The sequence below is a fragment of the Schistosoma mansoni genome (assembly GCF_000237925.1).
Source record: "Schistosoma mansoni, WGS project CABG00000000 data, supercontig 0013, strain Puerto Rico, whole genome shotgun sequence".
Lineage (NCBI taxonomy): Eukaryota > Metazoa > Platyhelminthes > Trematoda > Strigeidida > Schistosomatidae > Schistosoma > Schistosoma mansoni.
The window spans coordinates 2,803,508-2,823,141 of NW_017386025.1; the positions used below are offsets into that span (position 1 = coordinate 2,803,508).

The 19,634-nt window shown below is 31.3% G+C and overlaps 1 protein-coding gene and 1 non-coding gene across 2 annotated transcripts; both read right to left on the reverse strand.

The window, feature by feature from the left end:
• Nucleotides 1–1,894: 1,894 nt before the first annotated feature.
• Nucleotides 1,895–17,436, reverse strand: Smp_163500 (hypothetical protein; the record flags this gene model as incomplete). The annotated part of the gene is made up of 7 exons (XM_018790916.1): nucleotides 1,895–2,844; nucleotides 5,323–5,397; nucleotides 6,955–7,606; nucleotides 10,135–10,508; nucleotides 13,399–13,453; nucleotides 15,960–16,091; nucleotides 17,371–17,436. The coding sequence occupies 7 exons, from the start codon at nucleotides 17,434–17,436 to the stop codon at nucleotides 2,330–2,332; spliced, it is 1,869 nt and encodes a 622-aa protein (XP_018645928.1). The 3' UTR covers nucleotides 1,895–2,329.
• Nucleotides 3,654–3,725, reverse strand: Smp_tRNA_01698_Pseudo_TTC.1.1. The gene has a single exon. It is a non-coding gene (tRNA).
• Nucleotides 17,437–19,634: the final 2,198 nt, after the last annotated feature.

Sequence of the window (19,634 nt, forward strand, 5' to 3'; positions counted from 1 at the left end):
AAAATGTGCTTTAGAGAAAAAAATGTTAAAAGTGAATGCGTATAACAAAGAAACGATTCCAAGAAAGATATCAAACATGAACTCACTGGGGCATTTCTTGTGTTATTCTAATAAAACAAAATGCCCCTTAATCCTCTGAACAAACTCTTACAGTCACTTGATAATATACGTTACAGGTGGAAGGAGTGACCGTCTAACCTATTGTACTACCTGATTTGAGTTGCATCATTTTTTATTTCGTAAGTACAAATTTATCTACTCAAGTAGTTTTTTTAGTTATACATGTATTTGAGTATTCAAATGTAACACCTGATATGACATAAAAAAAGTAGAATCTGCATCAATAATTTACTTTGTTCAATAACGTTTGGTAAATCCGAAATCTTTTCAAATCTTTAGAGGTACAGAATACTCCAACACTAAATAATCATGTTTAATTCTGATCATATTTATAAGTCTTAATGAAATCCAAACATATATGATTGGACCGATTGGGCCATATTGTACTACCAAAACAATGAGGTTCACGGTGGTATGACTTCTACATTTTAGTATAAAATTACAAAATTAGTCCCAACTATCAATCTCTTAGTCAGAAAAAGTAAAAAGAACGATTTCGGTTCAATAATGTGGTAGAAATTGGATCATCTAAATGCAAAGAGACGTGAAACGTTGCACATCTGTGGTGCAATTAAATAAAATCCTACTTCTTTCTACGCTTATTTGGAGAAAATGTCTAAACAAATTATGCTTTACGAATGATATACCGAATAATACACACACTTAATGTCATCACAGTATCTAAACCGTGCACATACCACGTGGAATCTCAGCATTTAAGTGGCTAGTTTGTCAAACTACGTCTGATGCTATATGTTTACAAAATATCACTTACCTTTAGACTTTGATTTGATCGTGGCGTTAATTTAACAGATTATAAATGTACTCTACTGTTAATAAGAAATTCACTTGTAAAAATTAATTCATCTATTTCACTGACGTTTTACTGGTGAACCCTTGATAATAAAGGCTGATTTTCTCTAAGATTTCCACTCAAATGAATAAGAAAGGGAAACAACAACAAATCGACAAAGTTTATAGGATATTTAATATGCTATATTCTGATTTAAGGAAGTATAAAAGTGTAAAGCTGAAAGATTTTAAGTTGAGTAGTGGATATGAGCGAAATTCAAGAAGATTTATTGATAATATCTATGAAAGCATCACCTACCCTGACGTTTAATATGCTGTAGAAAGCTATAATATAACTCTATCAAGCTGATTCCTTTTTTATCACTTGAAAAGTACAGCCTAAATCGTAGCACTCAACTATGAGGACTCAAATCTAGAAGAATCAGTTATGTAGAAGTTTCAACTATCATTTTACTTGTAAGAGTCAAAATATTCAAATGTCAGTTCATAGGTTTTATTCCAATCATTTTCAAAGGCTAAGAAACCTTAACCAGAGTAAAATATGCCTTTTAGTAGCGGCAATAAGATGTGCATGATATCATGCTTATGATTTTGGGCTACCTAGGCCTAGAGAGGATTATTTCATTTTGCTCTTGGTAACCAGTTTCAATCATATTCTCCTCATTGTGTCTTATACATAATTTTGTTTTCTGTAGGAATTTTAAGTTTAATTTCCTCAGTGTAAACTTACGTACTCGTCCAAATAGATTTTTGTATTAGGTAACAATATGTTCAACGTCATATGATTCATCCGTGAAATGCTGACGCTGTGTTTTCCTAATAACAGGTAAGGTGTGCAAGTAAAAATTTCAATGGGAAAATTATAATTATAACTTCCAACAAGAATATATATATATATATGAAGAAAACAAATTATTTAAAAAGAAAGATTACACAGATAGAACTGCCATCATTTTATTAGTTTACTTTCAAATAGGCTTTAATAAGTAAGAGCATCGTAAGCACAAATTTTTAGTGGTCAGTCATATTATGAAATGAAAGCTAAAATCAAAATAAATGTTATTATGAATAATGCTATGTACTCGTGTATCTACTGGACCAGATTGTTGAACAATTTAGTTGATTGTAGCGAAACAACAAAAAAAAAATCTGGTCCGATTAAATGCACATAATTGCAAAGATTTGTTTAAATCGATCCAAGGCATTTTGTCTGTAAAATATATTTTAATTTGTTACTTTTTACTACTGATTAAATTTATAAGTAATATAAATTCAGTGAAATATTTTCTGAAATACATTTTGGGTCATGAAATGTGAAAATTTCGGGAGTTCCGTTGATTACAGGAGTTTGGAATTTTTTAAATCATTCGAAACTCTTTTTATTTATTTGACACAGTTACGATTGCTCAGGGGAAGACAATTCTAGGTTTTGTTGTTGGATAAATTTTAATCCTGATCCCAACAGTCGGTCAGATAAGGCAAAATAGCCAGATTTACGTTTATAAACTAACACTGGTTTATGCAAGCCTGAATTTTCATGATATTCTGAAGTATTTTTAAAAGCTGAATCTTGAACTGGCACTACTAACTGATGCTTTGACTGGCCATTCGATTTACACATTGTCCACCAAGCAGCACGATTTCGATTTGACTTTCCCGAACGATGTGATACTGTTCGCGATCGGAACTCAGATGAACTACTGGTAGTGGAATCAGAATGTGAACTGATAGAAATATGACTTTTGAATGGAAATTTTTCATGGTCTTTAGGTGAAATAGGTGTACCAGTTTGTGAACGTGACGGTGTGGCCATTGTTGTTGTTGTTGTTGGAAGTATATGTGCTGAATATAAAACATCTGAATTTAAACTAGTAAATTCAGCTATTCGTAATTCATCTTCCAGTTGAATTTCTTTCAAAGAGAAAAAAACAAACAAAACTTTCAGTTAATCAGAGAATGTCAAAATCTAACAAATTAATTTATATGGTATTATGAATTTATGAAAAGCCGATACTATATGTAAGTTAGACAAGATAAATAGGATTGCATGAAGTCTTACAATAGATGCTGAGATCATAGTAACTAACGGGGTTTATAATGTCTATTTTCTTTTATCTTGATTATAATAGACCTGATATTAAGTCATAAGGTCACTAGTTACAAGGTTATTAATTTTAGAGTTATCAGATTTTTAAAAATTCTCATATATATAGGAAGATTTTATTGGTGTTCCAGTATGATTTAGCTTAGATACCATGTTATGAAAAGAGTAATTTTTTTAAAGTCAGGAATAACTATTTCCCTTATCGATCTATCGAGAGGGATCGTAGATGAGCTCTGCTGAGGAGTCCGCACTTGAACGAAACGACCATCCAGTGCTTCCAGGTTTTCCATGGTGGTCTAGCTTTATTCGAATGATTAATTCAATTATTAAATTACGAAGTATTACGTTTAGATTTTTTATCTACAAGCGACAAAATAAGCAATAACTTGAGTATTCATTAGTATGTTTTAACCATTTATATAAAAGTACTATTACAAAGTACCTGTAAATTTTGTTTTAGTTGATAACTTATTAGTAATTAAATTAACTCTAGAAATACTATAAAAAAGTAAGTTATATGAGCAAAGATGGATAGTGGTTAGCAGTGGAATCCAGGACGCACGTTTCGTCCTATTCGGGACCCGTCAGCTGAATGTACCTGCATCTCAAAGTTGATGTTTACTCTGGGACTCGAACCCAGTACCTTTCGCTTGAAATGCCATCACGTTATCCACTCAGCTACTGAGTCCTGATAGCCACTTGCCGACGAGTCCCAAATAGGACGAAACGTGCTTCCTGGACTGCGCTGCTAGCTACTGTCTATCTTTGCTTATAATGCTTGTGAATTAAGATTATATCGAGGCAATACGCACAGTATCCACATATGCCAATAAGAGACTGATCAATTGCAGTCCTAAACATCTATGGGAAGATTTAAGTAAACAATACCAAGTGAATTTAAGTTATATACATTGAATTTTTTGTTTTGAGTATGAAAATGAAATAAACTGATATTGGAACTTATTTAGATTTTAATCTATCAATTAAAGATTATTGAATTTCCTATGAACAGTGTGGTTTGGTCAAGAAAATCATCCATTGTGATGTTAGATAATGTCATTGGTGTTGAATAAAAATAAACACATTAAATTCATCAGAGAAACATTTTTAGTAATATCAGTAATAATAATAGTAACGTTATTTCTTATTCATTAAATGAACTTTGTCTTGAGTATAAAAATGATAATTCCTAAACACTAATAAAAACCAGTGGGTGGTGAATTGATTGAATTTATCAACAGTACATAAATGATATAGAACTTCAGTTGTAGATTCTTTTTTCATTTCAGTTCAACTTAGTAACCATGTACAAGCTCATATACTCAGCTTTGAAGCACACAATTTATTTTTGTGTGGGTTTGTTAGTATACTGGTAATAATGTAATTGTTTTAGTTTTTCCGTTGTTGATATTATCGACTGAATTTTATTCAGTTTCCTTTGCCATATATCTTCCTGAGCGGATTGTCTTGATGTTGCCATTGAGTTACAAGTATCTAAGTAAAGATTGATCATGGCTAGCAGCGAAGTTCAAGAAGCGCGTTTATTCTTACTTGGAACTCATCAGATAGATGTAATTGTACATATATATTGGGGTTAACACCAGAATGTGAATTAATACTTTTAGTTTCAAGAACTCAATACATCGCCGATTGAGGCATTAAAGCTTCCTCGTGAATTTCAATTTTCCCTCTATTACTTACTTACTTACTTACACCTGTTTCTCCCAATGGATAATAGACCGCGGACCAGCTTTCTCCAACCGACTCTGTCTTGGGCCTTCCTTTCTAGTTCTATCCAATTTTTGTTCATTTTTCTCATGTCTGTCTCCATTTCCTTTGACTTTGAGGATTGCATGTGAGGGCTTGTCTTGTGACGCAGTTGGGTGATCTCCTCAATGTGTGTCCTATCCACTTCAAACGTTTCTTCCTCATTTCTTCCTACACTGGGATCTGGTTTGTTGCCTCCCACAGTAGAATGTTGCAGAGAGTGTCTGGCCAACGGATCCGAAGTATTTTGCGTAGACAACTGTTAATAAACACCAGTAACTTCTGGATGATGACTTTCGTAGTTGTGCAAGCGTTTCAGTATCACTATGTGTATTAGTTTTTTCAATTTTCCAGTCAAGTTACTTATACTTAGTAATATCTTCTAAGGACTATTAACACCTCAAATAAAAACCATAAAAATAATACAATGTAATACTCTAAATAAGTTACACATTGATTTGTGAAAGAATATAAACATTTAATTTCTAGAAAAAAAGAAACAAACTAAAAATTATTACCTGTTCCATTAATGTAAACAAATAATCCAAAATCTTTTGAATCAAATGTTCTCATTTGAAATGCTATCAGATTATCTGAAAAGAAGTAAATAAAACAAATAAATATGTGCAAAGTGAATAAATAATAAACATTGATCAGTCAGTCAATTAGCTAAAACGTAGGACCAGGCACATATATGCATCGGTCCAAGTTGTCATACCTCATTAGCACAACAAGATGAACACCGAATTCATAGAAATAGTTAATTTAGTGGTTGTAGTACATAAAAGATAGGTTGTATATAAGGATATAGTATAGGGAGGAAGATAAATATGAAGCAATTTTAATCTCAAGGTTTAAAGGAAGATAAAGAGTGTATACACCTGCACCATTGTGATCAATTCTGAGCCATGTCACCTAATAAACATGATAACATTGATTGAAGACAAAAAAAAGGAACATAAGGAACAATATAATTTGACAGATAATAAAATAACACATGACAATATATGACATGTTAATTACATCATAAGCTGAATGGAATTGAAGAATTTGAAAACTATATTTCTATGTATTAACTAAATAATATCATATTTCCTGAGAGATTTGTAAACCTTATTTAGATGAGACGATATTGCATGGATTCATCAACTCATATTTCTATAACAAAAAAATTTACAAAATGTTTTACTTATTTTAAATGATTGTAAAGTTGATATTCCTGCTTCGGTTTGGGCACCCGAGCAGTATCACAGCCCACATACAAATCAAAAAAGATTTGTGTGGCGCATATATATCTGGTGCCTCTTTGTACCAATATTTATATCTTGAGATAATGCGAAAGCGTTTGAAGTGAACGGTACTGGGTTCAAGTCCTAGAGTGAACATCAACTCTTAGATGCAGATACATTCAGCTGACGAGTCCCGAATAGGACGAAACGTGCGTCCTCGACTGCGCTGCTAGCCACTATTCATCTCTCCTTATAATGCTTGTGATTTAAGGCAATATCGAGGCAATACGCACAGTATGCACATATGCCAATAAGAGACTGATCAATTACAGTCCTAAACATTAATGGGAAGATTCAAGTAAACAATACCAAATGAATTTTTACATGACTATGTTGACTGAATTCAATAATATAAATACATTGACAAACAATCTAGATATGCCTTTGTTTATATATCATCTAATTGTTTCAATTAAAATGTGATTATTTTTGTAGATATTTTCTATCGTATTCATTCAATCTTATTCTTATTGTCGATAGTAAAAAGAGGGTTTTAACAATGACATTGAGCAATTGTCATATATTATCAAAAATTGGTAGAAGTTTTTAATTCGGGCTTTTAATCTAAATGTTGGTAGCTGATCACATGTCTTGTAAGTTCTAGTTTTTGTCTTTAACGAGGTTGTTGATGTATACTGTTAAGGTTTAGGAGACTAATAAAAAACAATCGTTCAATACTTTCCGGTCCTCTATAAATCCTTAGGTGATATCAATTCATGATGAGACTTGTTCTTATAGAGATCTTACTTCTCGTTAAATGATATACAAGTGAATTTAAAATCACAAATTAAATGAGTATCTTTGTTCTTGTAAACAAGTAAATATATGCAGAAGGTACAGCTAGAATGTAAATATACTCACTTAGCTCTCTAGCCGTCATATTTGGCCTTATTGGATAATTTAACGACTGTAGTTGATTTGTTTCTTCATTCATTACTAATACTTGTAAACAGTTTACGGTATTCGCATGAACAGGAGATGAAGAAAACATTTGTAGGTTTGTGGTCGAAGAAAGAGAAGATGGAACAGGTAGAGGACATGTACTCGTTGAATGTGTCAGCAAGTTTGATTGTGCAATCCATGGGCGCCATCTTGATAGTGTATTATTGTTATTATTACTTTGATTCAGCGGAACAGGACAAAAGTGATCTTCGTTCAATGTTAAATGGGAAATAGACTGAGGTTTTGATAGATTTGAGAACTGTCTAATGTTCATACTTGAATCATGTGTCAGATGTTTAACATTATGTTGTATTTTGGTTGGAGAAGATTTTATCTCATTCGAATGTTCCATATTAGGTGTTTTTGGCAAATTTACACCGGTGACGGTTTTTCTTCGACGTGGTGGTATTATACGTCGTCTACTAAATTCTGTAGTTAAACGAAATAAACTATTAGATGAATTTTTATTTTCCACAGAGGTTGAGTGATCATGTTTATGTTGATATGGAATGAATTTCGAGGGACCTGAATCAAACGAATTGATCATGTTGTGTAATGATTCATGTTGAGTCTGTAAATTGAAATAAACAATTTATAAAAGATATCTAATATGATTATTAGGATAAGCTGAAGAGAAGACAAGTGATTGAAGTTAGAACATGTATAGCTTTAAAAAAAACACTAAGAGTCCATCGAGAATGGCTTATACCGAAAATAAAAACTGTAAGTCTTCCAGTAATTAAATTAAAAGTCTTTTCTCTCCAGAGGACGTTTAGTTAGTTCGGTTGTGGAAAACGTTTGTAAGAATAGCAACATTTCGAAGGGGATTCTTTGACTACAGAATAACTGAAGAAAATTAAACTTATTACAATCTAAAGCACTTAATTCTAATACACATTTCAACTTCAACATAAAAGATTGTTTATCGTCTTACGAAATAATAAACTAAATTGAGAAACGTCGGAAATTCGTTTTTCTACTCACTGGGATATTAAAAATTCTTTATTATCATTGATTAGGACTAATTTATTATCCAAATGATAATTAATGTGATCGAAAAGCAATAGAAAATAGTTCATACACGATCTTGTGGTGAAGTCGTTGATTTTTATTCGACTTGTCTGTACCATTCTATGTGTAATGATAGAGGAAATAATCAAGAATGTATTTGCTTTTTATTTAGAACTCAAAGCCTACTGATATATGGTTATAAGTAGTTAAAATTATTGTTCTCAATAATTTCGTAAATATGTGGGGTATCTGGTCCCATTCACAAAATACAGTTCTGTTCAGCAAATAAATTTACTTTACAAAGCAGAATTGTGCTTGAAAAATCACATTTTTACGTCAAAATAATCAATATAAATCATCAAAATTTTATTAGATAAAATTAGTCATAACTATTATTAATTATTATGTTATTTACTGCACCTTCTTCACTCGATTTAATTACCCCACTATCAAAGCAAAGAAATAGCTGGACATGTGAGAAGACAAGCGATTATCTAATCTTGTTTGTATTGCAACTGAAATCGTAAAAGTGGTATATGTGATGAAAATTATATAAATCTGCGCTTAATAACAAGTAATTTGTTTGATTTCTTGGAAAACACACATAATTTAAAGATTTTGAAGCCTATATGGTGAATGAGTTTATTCTGAACTCTGAGGTAGATTTGAGAAAAGTACGAAATTAAGGGCAAAAATAAACCTATTTATTGTGAAATATCTACGCACAAACTGTGTGGATAAATAATAGTTCCCGTAAGTATCATAATGCGACAGAATATGTTATCAATACCTAAAGTGATGAGTATCTTCTTGTATCCTTTAAATGTTAGGAAAGCTATTCAGAACCCTTTCTGGAGCTGAAATCAGAATGAGTTGAAGTAAATTGGTTGGGCTGAATTATGTGACTATTAAGCTGAAAAAAGTTTGAAAATTTACGTATCTCGTATGCAATAATTGCTGATGATTGTTTAACGGTTATTTATCAGTTAGTTTAGTTATTTTGGGTTATGATAAGTTCATTACCTCAAAACTAGTTCACTAGACAATGTCAAAGAATAGAAAATTAAAAGATGATACTTAAAGTTGTAGAGATAAAATGAGCCTAGTAGGATTTAGAAATTAATAATACTGAAGAGTCCATGCTAGTACAAATCATAGATTTAAATTTCACTCTGTTCATTATTTTAGAAATTTAGATCATTGCCTTCTAACTCAGTGTTTGCATTTTGTTGAGACTGGAGAAAAACCTGAATGTTCCAGATTTAATCATGTTTAAGACCAAGTGTACATGCAACCGAGGAGTTTCAAACTAACATAAAATAGCTGTTCCATGCTATTTGATTTTCAGTACTTCTCTGGCTAATAATATCAGTCTGTGATAAAAATTACCATGTTCGAAATGTTAGTATAAACTGTTAGGATCAACAGAGTTCTTTTCTGACATCATGTTCTCGTATAACTTTTACAGGAGTTAACAATCTACAGGAATTATGTGAAACCTTGTTCAAAATAACACGGAATATTTCCACTTTATTATAATTTCAAAATCCGTCTTTACAAAATGGAGTTATTTGAGAAATTAGTGGAAACAGAGAAAATCAAATAGTTGTCCATTACTGTTTTATAAAATCGGTGGTACTGAGCGACCATAAAATTCTTTAGAATTGAAGTTATTGTTTGGTCATTTCAATACTAGGATGACAAACCAATGAAAAATGGTAATCATTTCCAAATTCTATCATATTTGTATCTCTTTCAATCATCTAGATAAAGTCCTCACTAACTGATATTTTAGACTGTACAGGGAGCTTATTTCAGTTTTTTACTTAAATGATTCTGAATGATATTACCGAAACTTGGTGCCTACCGGTTCTCGTCTGTTTTTCTAAGTTGTAAGCTGTTTACCAATGGCCAACCACACATAACCTCGTATGCCATACTCAGTCTCTATACAATCTATCTAATAAATAGTGGCATTTAGAGATACGCCTTATTAGCTCTGGATGATAATAATAATAACGATAATATTAATATTAATAATAATAATAAATGGTAGTGATTAACTCCGTGAAAATATAGCCAACTTACAGTTAACTGCGATTCTTGCTTATTTATGGAATATGATGAAGTATTTGGTTGTTCCATGTTTAAAAGTTTTTGATGTACTAATGGACTAGATTCAAGTGATTGGTATAATGCATTTTTATCATTCCATATCCAATACAATGAGCCAAATAAATCATTCAATCCTGTTGCTTGATCATTTAGTTGAGGGGTATTTAAAACTCCATCTAGATAATCAGCTTGTAATGCGACTGGACAGATTATTGATTTATTGGCATTATTACTATTGTTTGTAAGTGAAGTGGTCCGTAATCGAATGTCATGGTTGTTTGTTGGATTAAGTGATGTGAGAAGTAGGCCAGATCGAGCGAAAACCCAAGCATAGTAAGCATGAAGATCTTAGGTGGGGGGGAGAAATAAAAATAATCAACTGACTGTGAGTAATGTTGTTATTGTCATAAATACAGAAGACTGTAGGAACACGTTTTCTGTAACCATGTGGCAACTTATTTATTTCTCATCAACTCATCATCATTAAAAAATAACTTCCAAACACTCAAGAGAACAGTAAAGTAAATTGATCTTGGAAGTGTTACAGCCAGTTTACAAGGGAGTTTCGACTAAGATTTCATGATAGATGTTATCCATCAGCAAGGTGTCTGGGAATCATGGACAAGTTGACACTTCGATGTAACGAGGTTTGGACGTGATAAGTGAGAAAACACTTTATAGGTGACTTAGTCTGTTTGACTCAGTTCAACTGACTAACATTGAGGCATATGAGAATCAATACAATCAGAGACAGTTTGTTATACACCTTTTACATATGCATCAGTTCAACAATATGAATGAGGACATTAGGAGCATACAAACGTTTGACTAATAGTAATAAAATGTGACCAATGAAAGTCTATTAGACTGACATATGTCATGCTTCTGGTAATATTCGAACTCATATAACTTACTATCACAATCAGATAAGTTGCTGTTGGCAAACCAACTATAAAAAAACTTTTCGCGGAACTGAAATCGTCACAAAAACCAAAGTCAAAATATCATGGAATCCATATAAAATCACTTAGACTAATGAGCATCTTCTAACTAAATCAAAGATATTTGATCAGCACTAAGAACTAAAAGAAATGATATGGTTTACTAGATAGCGATCAGTTAGTATAAAATAGATTGAATGATTTACGAAGGCAACAACTGAAATCAGTGACCGATAATTCAAATCAACATTGTTATTCCAAAAGAAAACACATTTGAATTGTTTGAAACTCATTCAAAGAAGAAGAAATAGGTGAGGTTTCCATGAATAGGCAATTTTGATAACACAATATTTGAAGTTCAATCTTTTGAATTAAGAAACGACATTACCGAGAGAAACATTGAAAACCAGGAAATACCAGATGAATGCCTCGTTTTAGCGATAGATTACAAAGCACAAGGGACCATTCAATTCGTGATGGAAATAAGTGGAATATTTTGAATAATATTAACATATCTTGTTGGGAATTACTCATTTAAAGCCAAAAATCAATGGCATAATTGTTAAAACAAAATTTTTATAAGTTATCATTAATTCATTGCTAAACAAATCAAATGTTCATATATGACACGTAATTTAATGAGAAGAGTTACTTAACGAGATTAACGTAATTTCTAAGTCATGTAAATATCTCAATTAGTTGCAATTGAATTTTTCAATAATACGAAGCTATAAAACTCCACTCTTGAGATAGCTAAGTCGTTATACAACTAGCAGACTTCATTGAATCCATTTATCAAATATAAATTATTTGGAAACTAGCTACAAATCATACGTTGGGTATGAATATTTCTGAAAGATAACTCATCAGCTGCTTTAAGAATACACTTCCATAACAAAAAGTATCCTTTATTAACTTGTTGAAATCTATTGATCTTAATAGATGATGGATACTTCTATTGTACGCAACAAAAATACATGATGCAAAAGTTGAAAAATATATCCAGTCAAATTATCTTTACCTAAGGAGATTTCTATTCCTGCTGATATTCTGATTGCTCTTCGTTTTCCTATATGTCCACTTTATTTCACTCATCTGCTGGTAAGCATTCTGCATCTAATTCCTGCTACATCCTACTTATGTCTGTCCGCATAAGTAGTACGCACCCCACTAGGAATAAATTTTACTGAGATTATTTTCACACAGTTTTATTTGGTTTGCAAATTTTAGATTAAATGTAACTTGATTTCTGATACCACATACTCTCAAGTTGTGATCAAAGAAATTATTAAAGTAACCATGAAAAAGAATCATTACATGAAGAGAATCTGGTCAAGTCGAGATTATAAAAACTGGAAATATAAACATCTTATGAAAGTAGCACACTATTTTAATGAGCCTGGAATTTGTTTTGGTATTATACTTTGAATTTGAGCACTAATACATTTTACTGAGTTATTTTATTCCTATTTGATTCTTTTAAACAAATCCCAATTTATAATTTCGAAGAACGCATGGAATTTAAAACAACTGCCAAACAATACCAAAGTCATAATCTTCAATACGAACATCAAAACGGTTCTACTGTACGGAGCTGAAAAGTTAAGAACCATTATCAAAAAGGTACAAGTATTTATAAACAATTTTCTATACAAGAAACTCAGTGTCCGTTGTGCGGATACCATCAACAACAGCCTACTGTGGGAAAGAACAAACCAGCTTTCAGAAGAAGAGGAAATTAAGAAAAGACGTTGGAAGTGAATAGGATACACATTGAGAAAATTTTCAAACTGCATCACGAAGTAAGTGCTTACTTGGAATCCTGAAGGGAAACGGAAAAGAGGAAGGCCAAAGAACACACTGCACCGAGAATTCGAAGCAAACACCAAAGGATGAATAGAAACTGGAAAGGATTGTCCAGAACAAAGTTCGATAAGGAATTCTGGTGGGCGGCTTATGCACCTCTGAGAGGGGTAACAGGTCTAAGTGAGTAAGCAGGTAAAATGAATGATTTAACTGAATTAAAAATTGAAATATCACTTTATCTATTAACTCAACCATGATAAATGCTTCTTTCGAAATAATATCAGACTTGATCACTGATGATATACTATATAGCCGTGAGTTCAAGAATTCAAACGTTTCTTCAACTTATTCAGTCACAACAATTGGATATGACTTGAAATCAAATTAACCAACTTATATTCAGTTACTGTGTCAAAGTATTGTTATTATTACTTATTAGAAAATATCAACATAAATTACTGTTTGTGTTATTTTGAATAAAATTACTAACCTTCAGTACTCAAAGAGTTTGCATCTAATTCTTGATCCGATTTCAAATTGTATATCTAAACGAATATTTTTTTGATCGTAAAAATAAAATAAATTGAGTTATTTACTTTTTTTGATATTTCAATGTGTATAACTATGCTGTTAATTAAAATAGATTGTGTTTATGGATCAGATTTATGATCTACACTCTCCAAAGTAAGATTGAGGATTTTTTTTCTTTTTTTGAACACATAGATTATGACTTGTTATGAATGTGTGTCATTCTATTTTGGCTGAATTTATCTAGTCCCCAGTGGTGATCCTCTTACTTAGACTCAATGCTTATACCTCTCCTTTCAAATATTAGTGTGTCATTCACTGGACTACTAAGCCTAGATAGTCACTACCATTTTCAATATCAACAACGGGATCATGCAAAAATTTACTAATTCTCTTGTTTACTGGTTCATTGTTATTCTAATATAGATTATTACTAAATCTAGTGATGTATCATGGCAATTTTTGTCAAAGAATCTACTCCCTATATTCACCTCCTTAAACCATTTGGCTTTATCGGTGAATATTTTTGTGTGGAGACACAATAGTTTACCTAACTCTTCAACACAGAACTGTAAGCGATACTTCAAATTCCTAGTGATTATGATGATACAAAATTATTTCCAATCAAAAAATTACTAGCTAGTCATGTACACACAGTAAATTTTATCTAACGACGAAGACTTTTGTAACTGTACTAGTATTTAAAGATTTAAAAAATCTTATTTTTATCAGCGTGGTGCTGTGAAGATTGTTGAATTGGGAAATCCTATACTGGGACGAAACGAGTGCCCAGTGCTCCCACGTCTTCAATGGGGGGTAACATTAATCGGTTCATGATCTCAATAAAGTTGATTTTTGTTTTGCAATAAAATGTTTCCTCTACTCCATACTGATATATAACTCATAATCAAACTATGACCTTTGAATACATATACTTGTATAAGTTTCTCGATACTTATTATCACTATTATCAAACTCTAGTTTCTATCATTCTAACAAACATAATGATAATGCATCACTACACAGTAATAGCTAAGAACAAAAGTTATCGTGGTTAGCTGATTTTGAAAAGAAAAAAACTACAATTCATCCTTGTAGAATGAATAACAGACAATTGAAATTTTTCTCATTTTACAAAGGCCGATTAAGTGCATTTCGATCGATTTATGATTGAGCCGGGGTTTCTAGAATCATCTCTACCACCAGTATTAAAGAATAACAATCTATAGATTTATCCTATTTACTGTTAATGAACTCCACATCTGTTTTAACGGTCTAAGCTCACTATGTGACCTGAAAGTTCAGAGTTTAGTTATACGGAACGACGTATGCGTATTCAATCATCTTTAATCTGCAATTACAAATTAGTCTCATATTAATTATGTACGAAATGAAATTCACCGCTTAAAATCAATCTAATGTGTATATGTGTTTATTAGACGAATATTTTTATGGACTAATAGACAGCGTTGCAAATGTTTAATTGTTCTATCCTCTTATATTCATTTAGCAGAAGTTATGGTCAATTGTTGTTATGACAGGATCAAAAGAGCAAAATAAATCAGTATGAAAATTGATCAATATGGTATGTGTTCACATGGTAAATTAGTGATTAATGGATGTTACATACTACTTAGTTCAAATTATACAAATCTGACAGTGAATAAATCACATAAAAATTAGTATATTCATATATCAATCACTTAAAGATCCTTCAGTCATCCTAGTCAGCACTTGACCACATTTAAATATTCTATTTCAGTCGATAATAGTTAAACCTTTCAACTTATCTGCTTTTTAATTCTTTCTACATCATAACACGATATACAAGAGTCAGGGTTTATTTGATGATTAAATAAAATTCATCTTTGAGGTACTGGGTCATAAGCTCGAATCTGCTTACCTATATACATCTGAGTAACCAAACAGCTACATAAGCGTTAATTTAAGAAAATGTTAATTAAAACAGGAAACACCACTGTCTATCTAATTATTGAGCAGCTAAATTTACCTATTTCTACTCTAATCCAATAAAAGTTTCACAATTAAACTATGTAATTCTCATTTAGATTGTGAAAAGGTTTAGTTATAATTCTATTCAATTAAATAAGCTATTGATTGGAATTTGGTAATGTTTACAGTGGAACCATTGACGTTAGTTTCATGCTATTTTAAACTAATCAACTGTGTATGTATATGGATCTTAATTATGGAGAAAGTTAACTTAAAGCTGAATATTTAAATTTGTACTTGACAGAAAAATACTGATATTCATTGTGTGGCATGTCGGATCGATATATACTTGTGTAAGCTGCTATGTTGTTTACGACTAACTGATTGATTCATTAGTTATAGGAGATATTGAGAGATTTAGAAATAACTTTATATACACTTCTTCTACTACTTTTTTTAATCTTCAACGTATATTGACTAAACTTGTTTTAGAGTGTTGATATGTGAATGGACTTTCATATAAAATAGTAATATAGATATTAAAAATTAAAGAATATTGAAATCACTTACGCTTTTTCGAATATAATTAAATATAGAAACAAGATAATTTATTTTTCGTTGAACTGAATAAGTATTCGCTAAATGTGAATAAACATTGACCACATATTGTATAAGGGATTCTTTTGGTGGTGCGATAGGTGCCTAATTGATAAGTTGATATTTTATTGATAAATTGGAAAAAGATACAACAACAAAAAATACAAAATTTCATAAAACGAAGAATTTATAACTAAAAAAACTTTAGTAGGATGAGGATGAAATTCGAAATTTAAAACGTAAGCTACTAATATGGGATTTGAGGGTAAGTTGAAGGTTTTGAGTTAGACTGTCGATATGTTTTTAGGTGTAACATACTGAAGAGTCCTGAGCTCCGATACAAATATCCTCTAGTCTCCCATGCCTCCAAATAGTCAGTTCATTAGTCACGAATATCATACTTGTCTAGAACTCATTCAACGATTAAACTGTGGAATTAGACGAAAAAAAATGCCCTTAGACTGGCAACCAGGAGACACCATTGATCCAAGACAAAATAATAACCACAACAATAAACCGATAAAATGTTAATAAAGGTAATAAAATTTTATCAAACAGTTTTCGATAAAAAGAAACAGATTCCAGGGCTAGAAAAATAAATCAGGTCTTCATATCACTGAGAAGATCATTAAGATGTCATTAAACGTTTTTAGTCAGAATATAAAAATTCAAATAAAACTTATAGATAGAACTGTATGGCACCATTAAAACTAAAAAAAATTTTGTAAAAATTTAAGTTTTTCATGTTTAGATAACTTTTCAAACAAAACTAACGAATAAAAAAATACATGATAATTTGTTAGAATCAACTTCTGACTTGATTTATGTATCATATAATGAAATAGGAATGGCGATGGTGATTAAATGGGTCATATGTTTATCAAACAACTACTTTCAATTTGGTTTGAAGGTTTGTAGGGATTTTCAAACACCCGAATTCGGGTCATGTGTTAGTTCTGCTTAGTTCTCTTCCTGGGTTGGGAAACTAAAGTTACTGAATAAAATACTCAGTGGTATTCTTGTAGTAATAGCAGAATCAGGAGTACTTATCCTACGTAGTAGATTAGAATGTCCAATCCATTTTTTTCTCTTAAAGCTACAATGACTTTATTTGACTTCTTGATATCTCTTCTTATCCTTCTGATAGGGTTGATAGACAAGATCAAACATTAGTGTTGTAATTTGGAATCTTTAATGCTTTGCTTTGTCTTAGAGAAATCACAGGGACAGTAAGGAGCATCGTGTTAAGTTTACATCCCAACAAAGTTTCTGATGAGTGTTTTTTCTGGAAAGTTGCTTCACTAGGTGTGATAAGAAATACCTGCTGAATATTTTCTACCGTCGATGACAATGTTTTAATGGGACCAAAAAAGTGATATACTACCTGCACAGTTTTGGAACGAACCAAATCTGGTCCGAAAACAGCAGAAACTTTTTTCTGTAGTTCCATTGAAAATTTTGTAGAAACAGTGGATTGAACGTTATTACATGTGAAACTAAGAGGCGTGTTAGTTTCGTGTAAACTGTCAAACAAGTCTAAACCGAGACGGCCTCGATCAGAGTCTGTGAAATAGCATATCCCTAAGAAAACAAAATCTTGAAATGAGACGCTGGATCTAAATCGTCCATTTTTGTCTAGATATTTCCACTATAGTTTCTCCAAGCAATATTCATTGTCTGTGTGATATATTGGTAATGTCAGGTGTCGTACCTACCTGTAATTGTACCGGTTGTTCATCTCTCCTGTTTTTTTACTCGAGGAGCAGCAAGCTAGTTGAGTGGAGAAGAATGTTAATGATTTTAATGAACAAATTTTCCGTTGTTGAAATAATAGGAAGAATTCCTATAGATCGATGATATGCAATGAGACGACTTGACTGAGTGACGATTACTCATGAGGCTATACTATTGACTTAAGCCTCCGAATGGTTTGTATTTAAAGAAAAAAAAGGCTAACCAAAAGGGTAGATTTTATAATGTAGTAAACTGGCTGATATACAAAATATTGACACAAGACAGACATGGTAAAGTGCCTTCATAGAGTTGAGGAAGTCAGTCTGTAGATTACTCACTATCTCATCAATTATCACCTTACTGTGAAGCCATAGTATAACCTCGTCAGCAAGGTATAGCAATTAGCTGATTGGATGGAATGTAACTTTTTTCGTTAGCGGGTTAATTTATACATATCACTAGTTCGAACAATAAACAAGGGTTGGAATATTTCAAGCAAGTTTTGTAACTTTGCAATATTTGATTTCATCTGGTTGATATTTTTTACAACATAAACATTATATCCCACCTAGGATACAAGGTTTTTAGAGAATATTAAGCTAGAAGATGGTTTATATAATTAAGTGGAAAGTTATTTCGATTTTGTATAGGACTTCTTGACAGTAACCAGACATAGCTTTGCCAGGAAACAAATTGAGGGCCCTTAGGCCTCAAGGCAATCGGATTACTTCTAGGTCATTTAGTCACCATTTAGGAATTCACATCTCCAACTTCAATCACTTCCCTCAGAAGTAAATACTGTTAAGTGGTCTCATACTAGGACAAAATCATGTTCAATCCTTACTAATTTTCACTTGTTATCCAGCTAAATTCCATCCGTAATCAAAACTATCCCATGTAAATTTTCCTTAATACTAAAATTTAGTACATACTACTCATTATTATCTAACAACCAAATTACTACAATATCCTATACAGAAGAAGAAAAAAAATCATTGAATGAACTTGTACGTTTACAAGAACATTATTTGTTTTTATTTAATGCCACCTCATAATTTAGTAATCATAATCAGTACAAGGTAGTTATGTAAATAATAACTGACATAAAAATTAATCTAATTGATTCTTGTTAACAATCATAAAAATACCAACACAATAATAAAACAACTATACTTAGTTAATGGGGGGGAGGGTATTGTTGATAATTTTTTTGTTTCCTCAAAAACATTAAAGACTATATTCATTTATATTGGGGTATGGACACATACACACACACACACTTACATATATATTTGAAGACCTATGAACTATCTTTATTATTATAATAAAAAAGAAACATTGGATTCATTAAGACAGGGGAAATTTATAACACTTTTTATACCTCTTTATTCATTACATTGATGCACTTTTTTATGAATAAAAAATTTTGATTGAAAATTGATCCCTCCCCCAAAAAAAATACTGAAACAATGAAATTTTTTATGAAAAAAAACTTGATTTATACAAGTTAAACATGAAATTTATAAATAATTAAACAACCTATGATACACATTATATACATTAATGAAGAATTATTTATACTTATATTATTTTGCACTAGAATAGTTTCCAGGTGATAACATATAGTTTTTGACAATGATTTATGCTACCTATCCATGGGTACATGTTATATATGGACATAGTGTTAAAGTCATGGACTTACATACGTATAATTTCATAATAAATTATTCGTCATGGTTCGAGGTTGCAACACCCTCAGAGATCATTAATGTAATCAAAGATTATTAATGATAATCATAAGGGTAATAATTATGATTGAAGGGGAAGGGGTGAGGAATTTCGATTATTCTTATTAAAATTTGCTTCATGCATTTTTATTTATTTAAAATAAAAACATCATACTTTTTGCCAAAT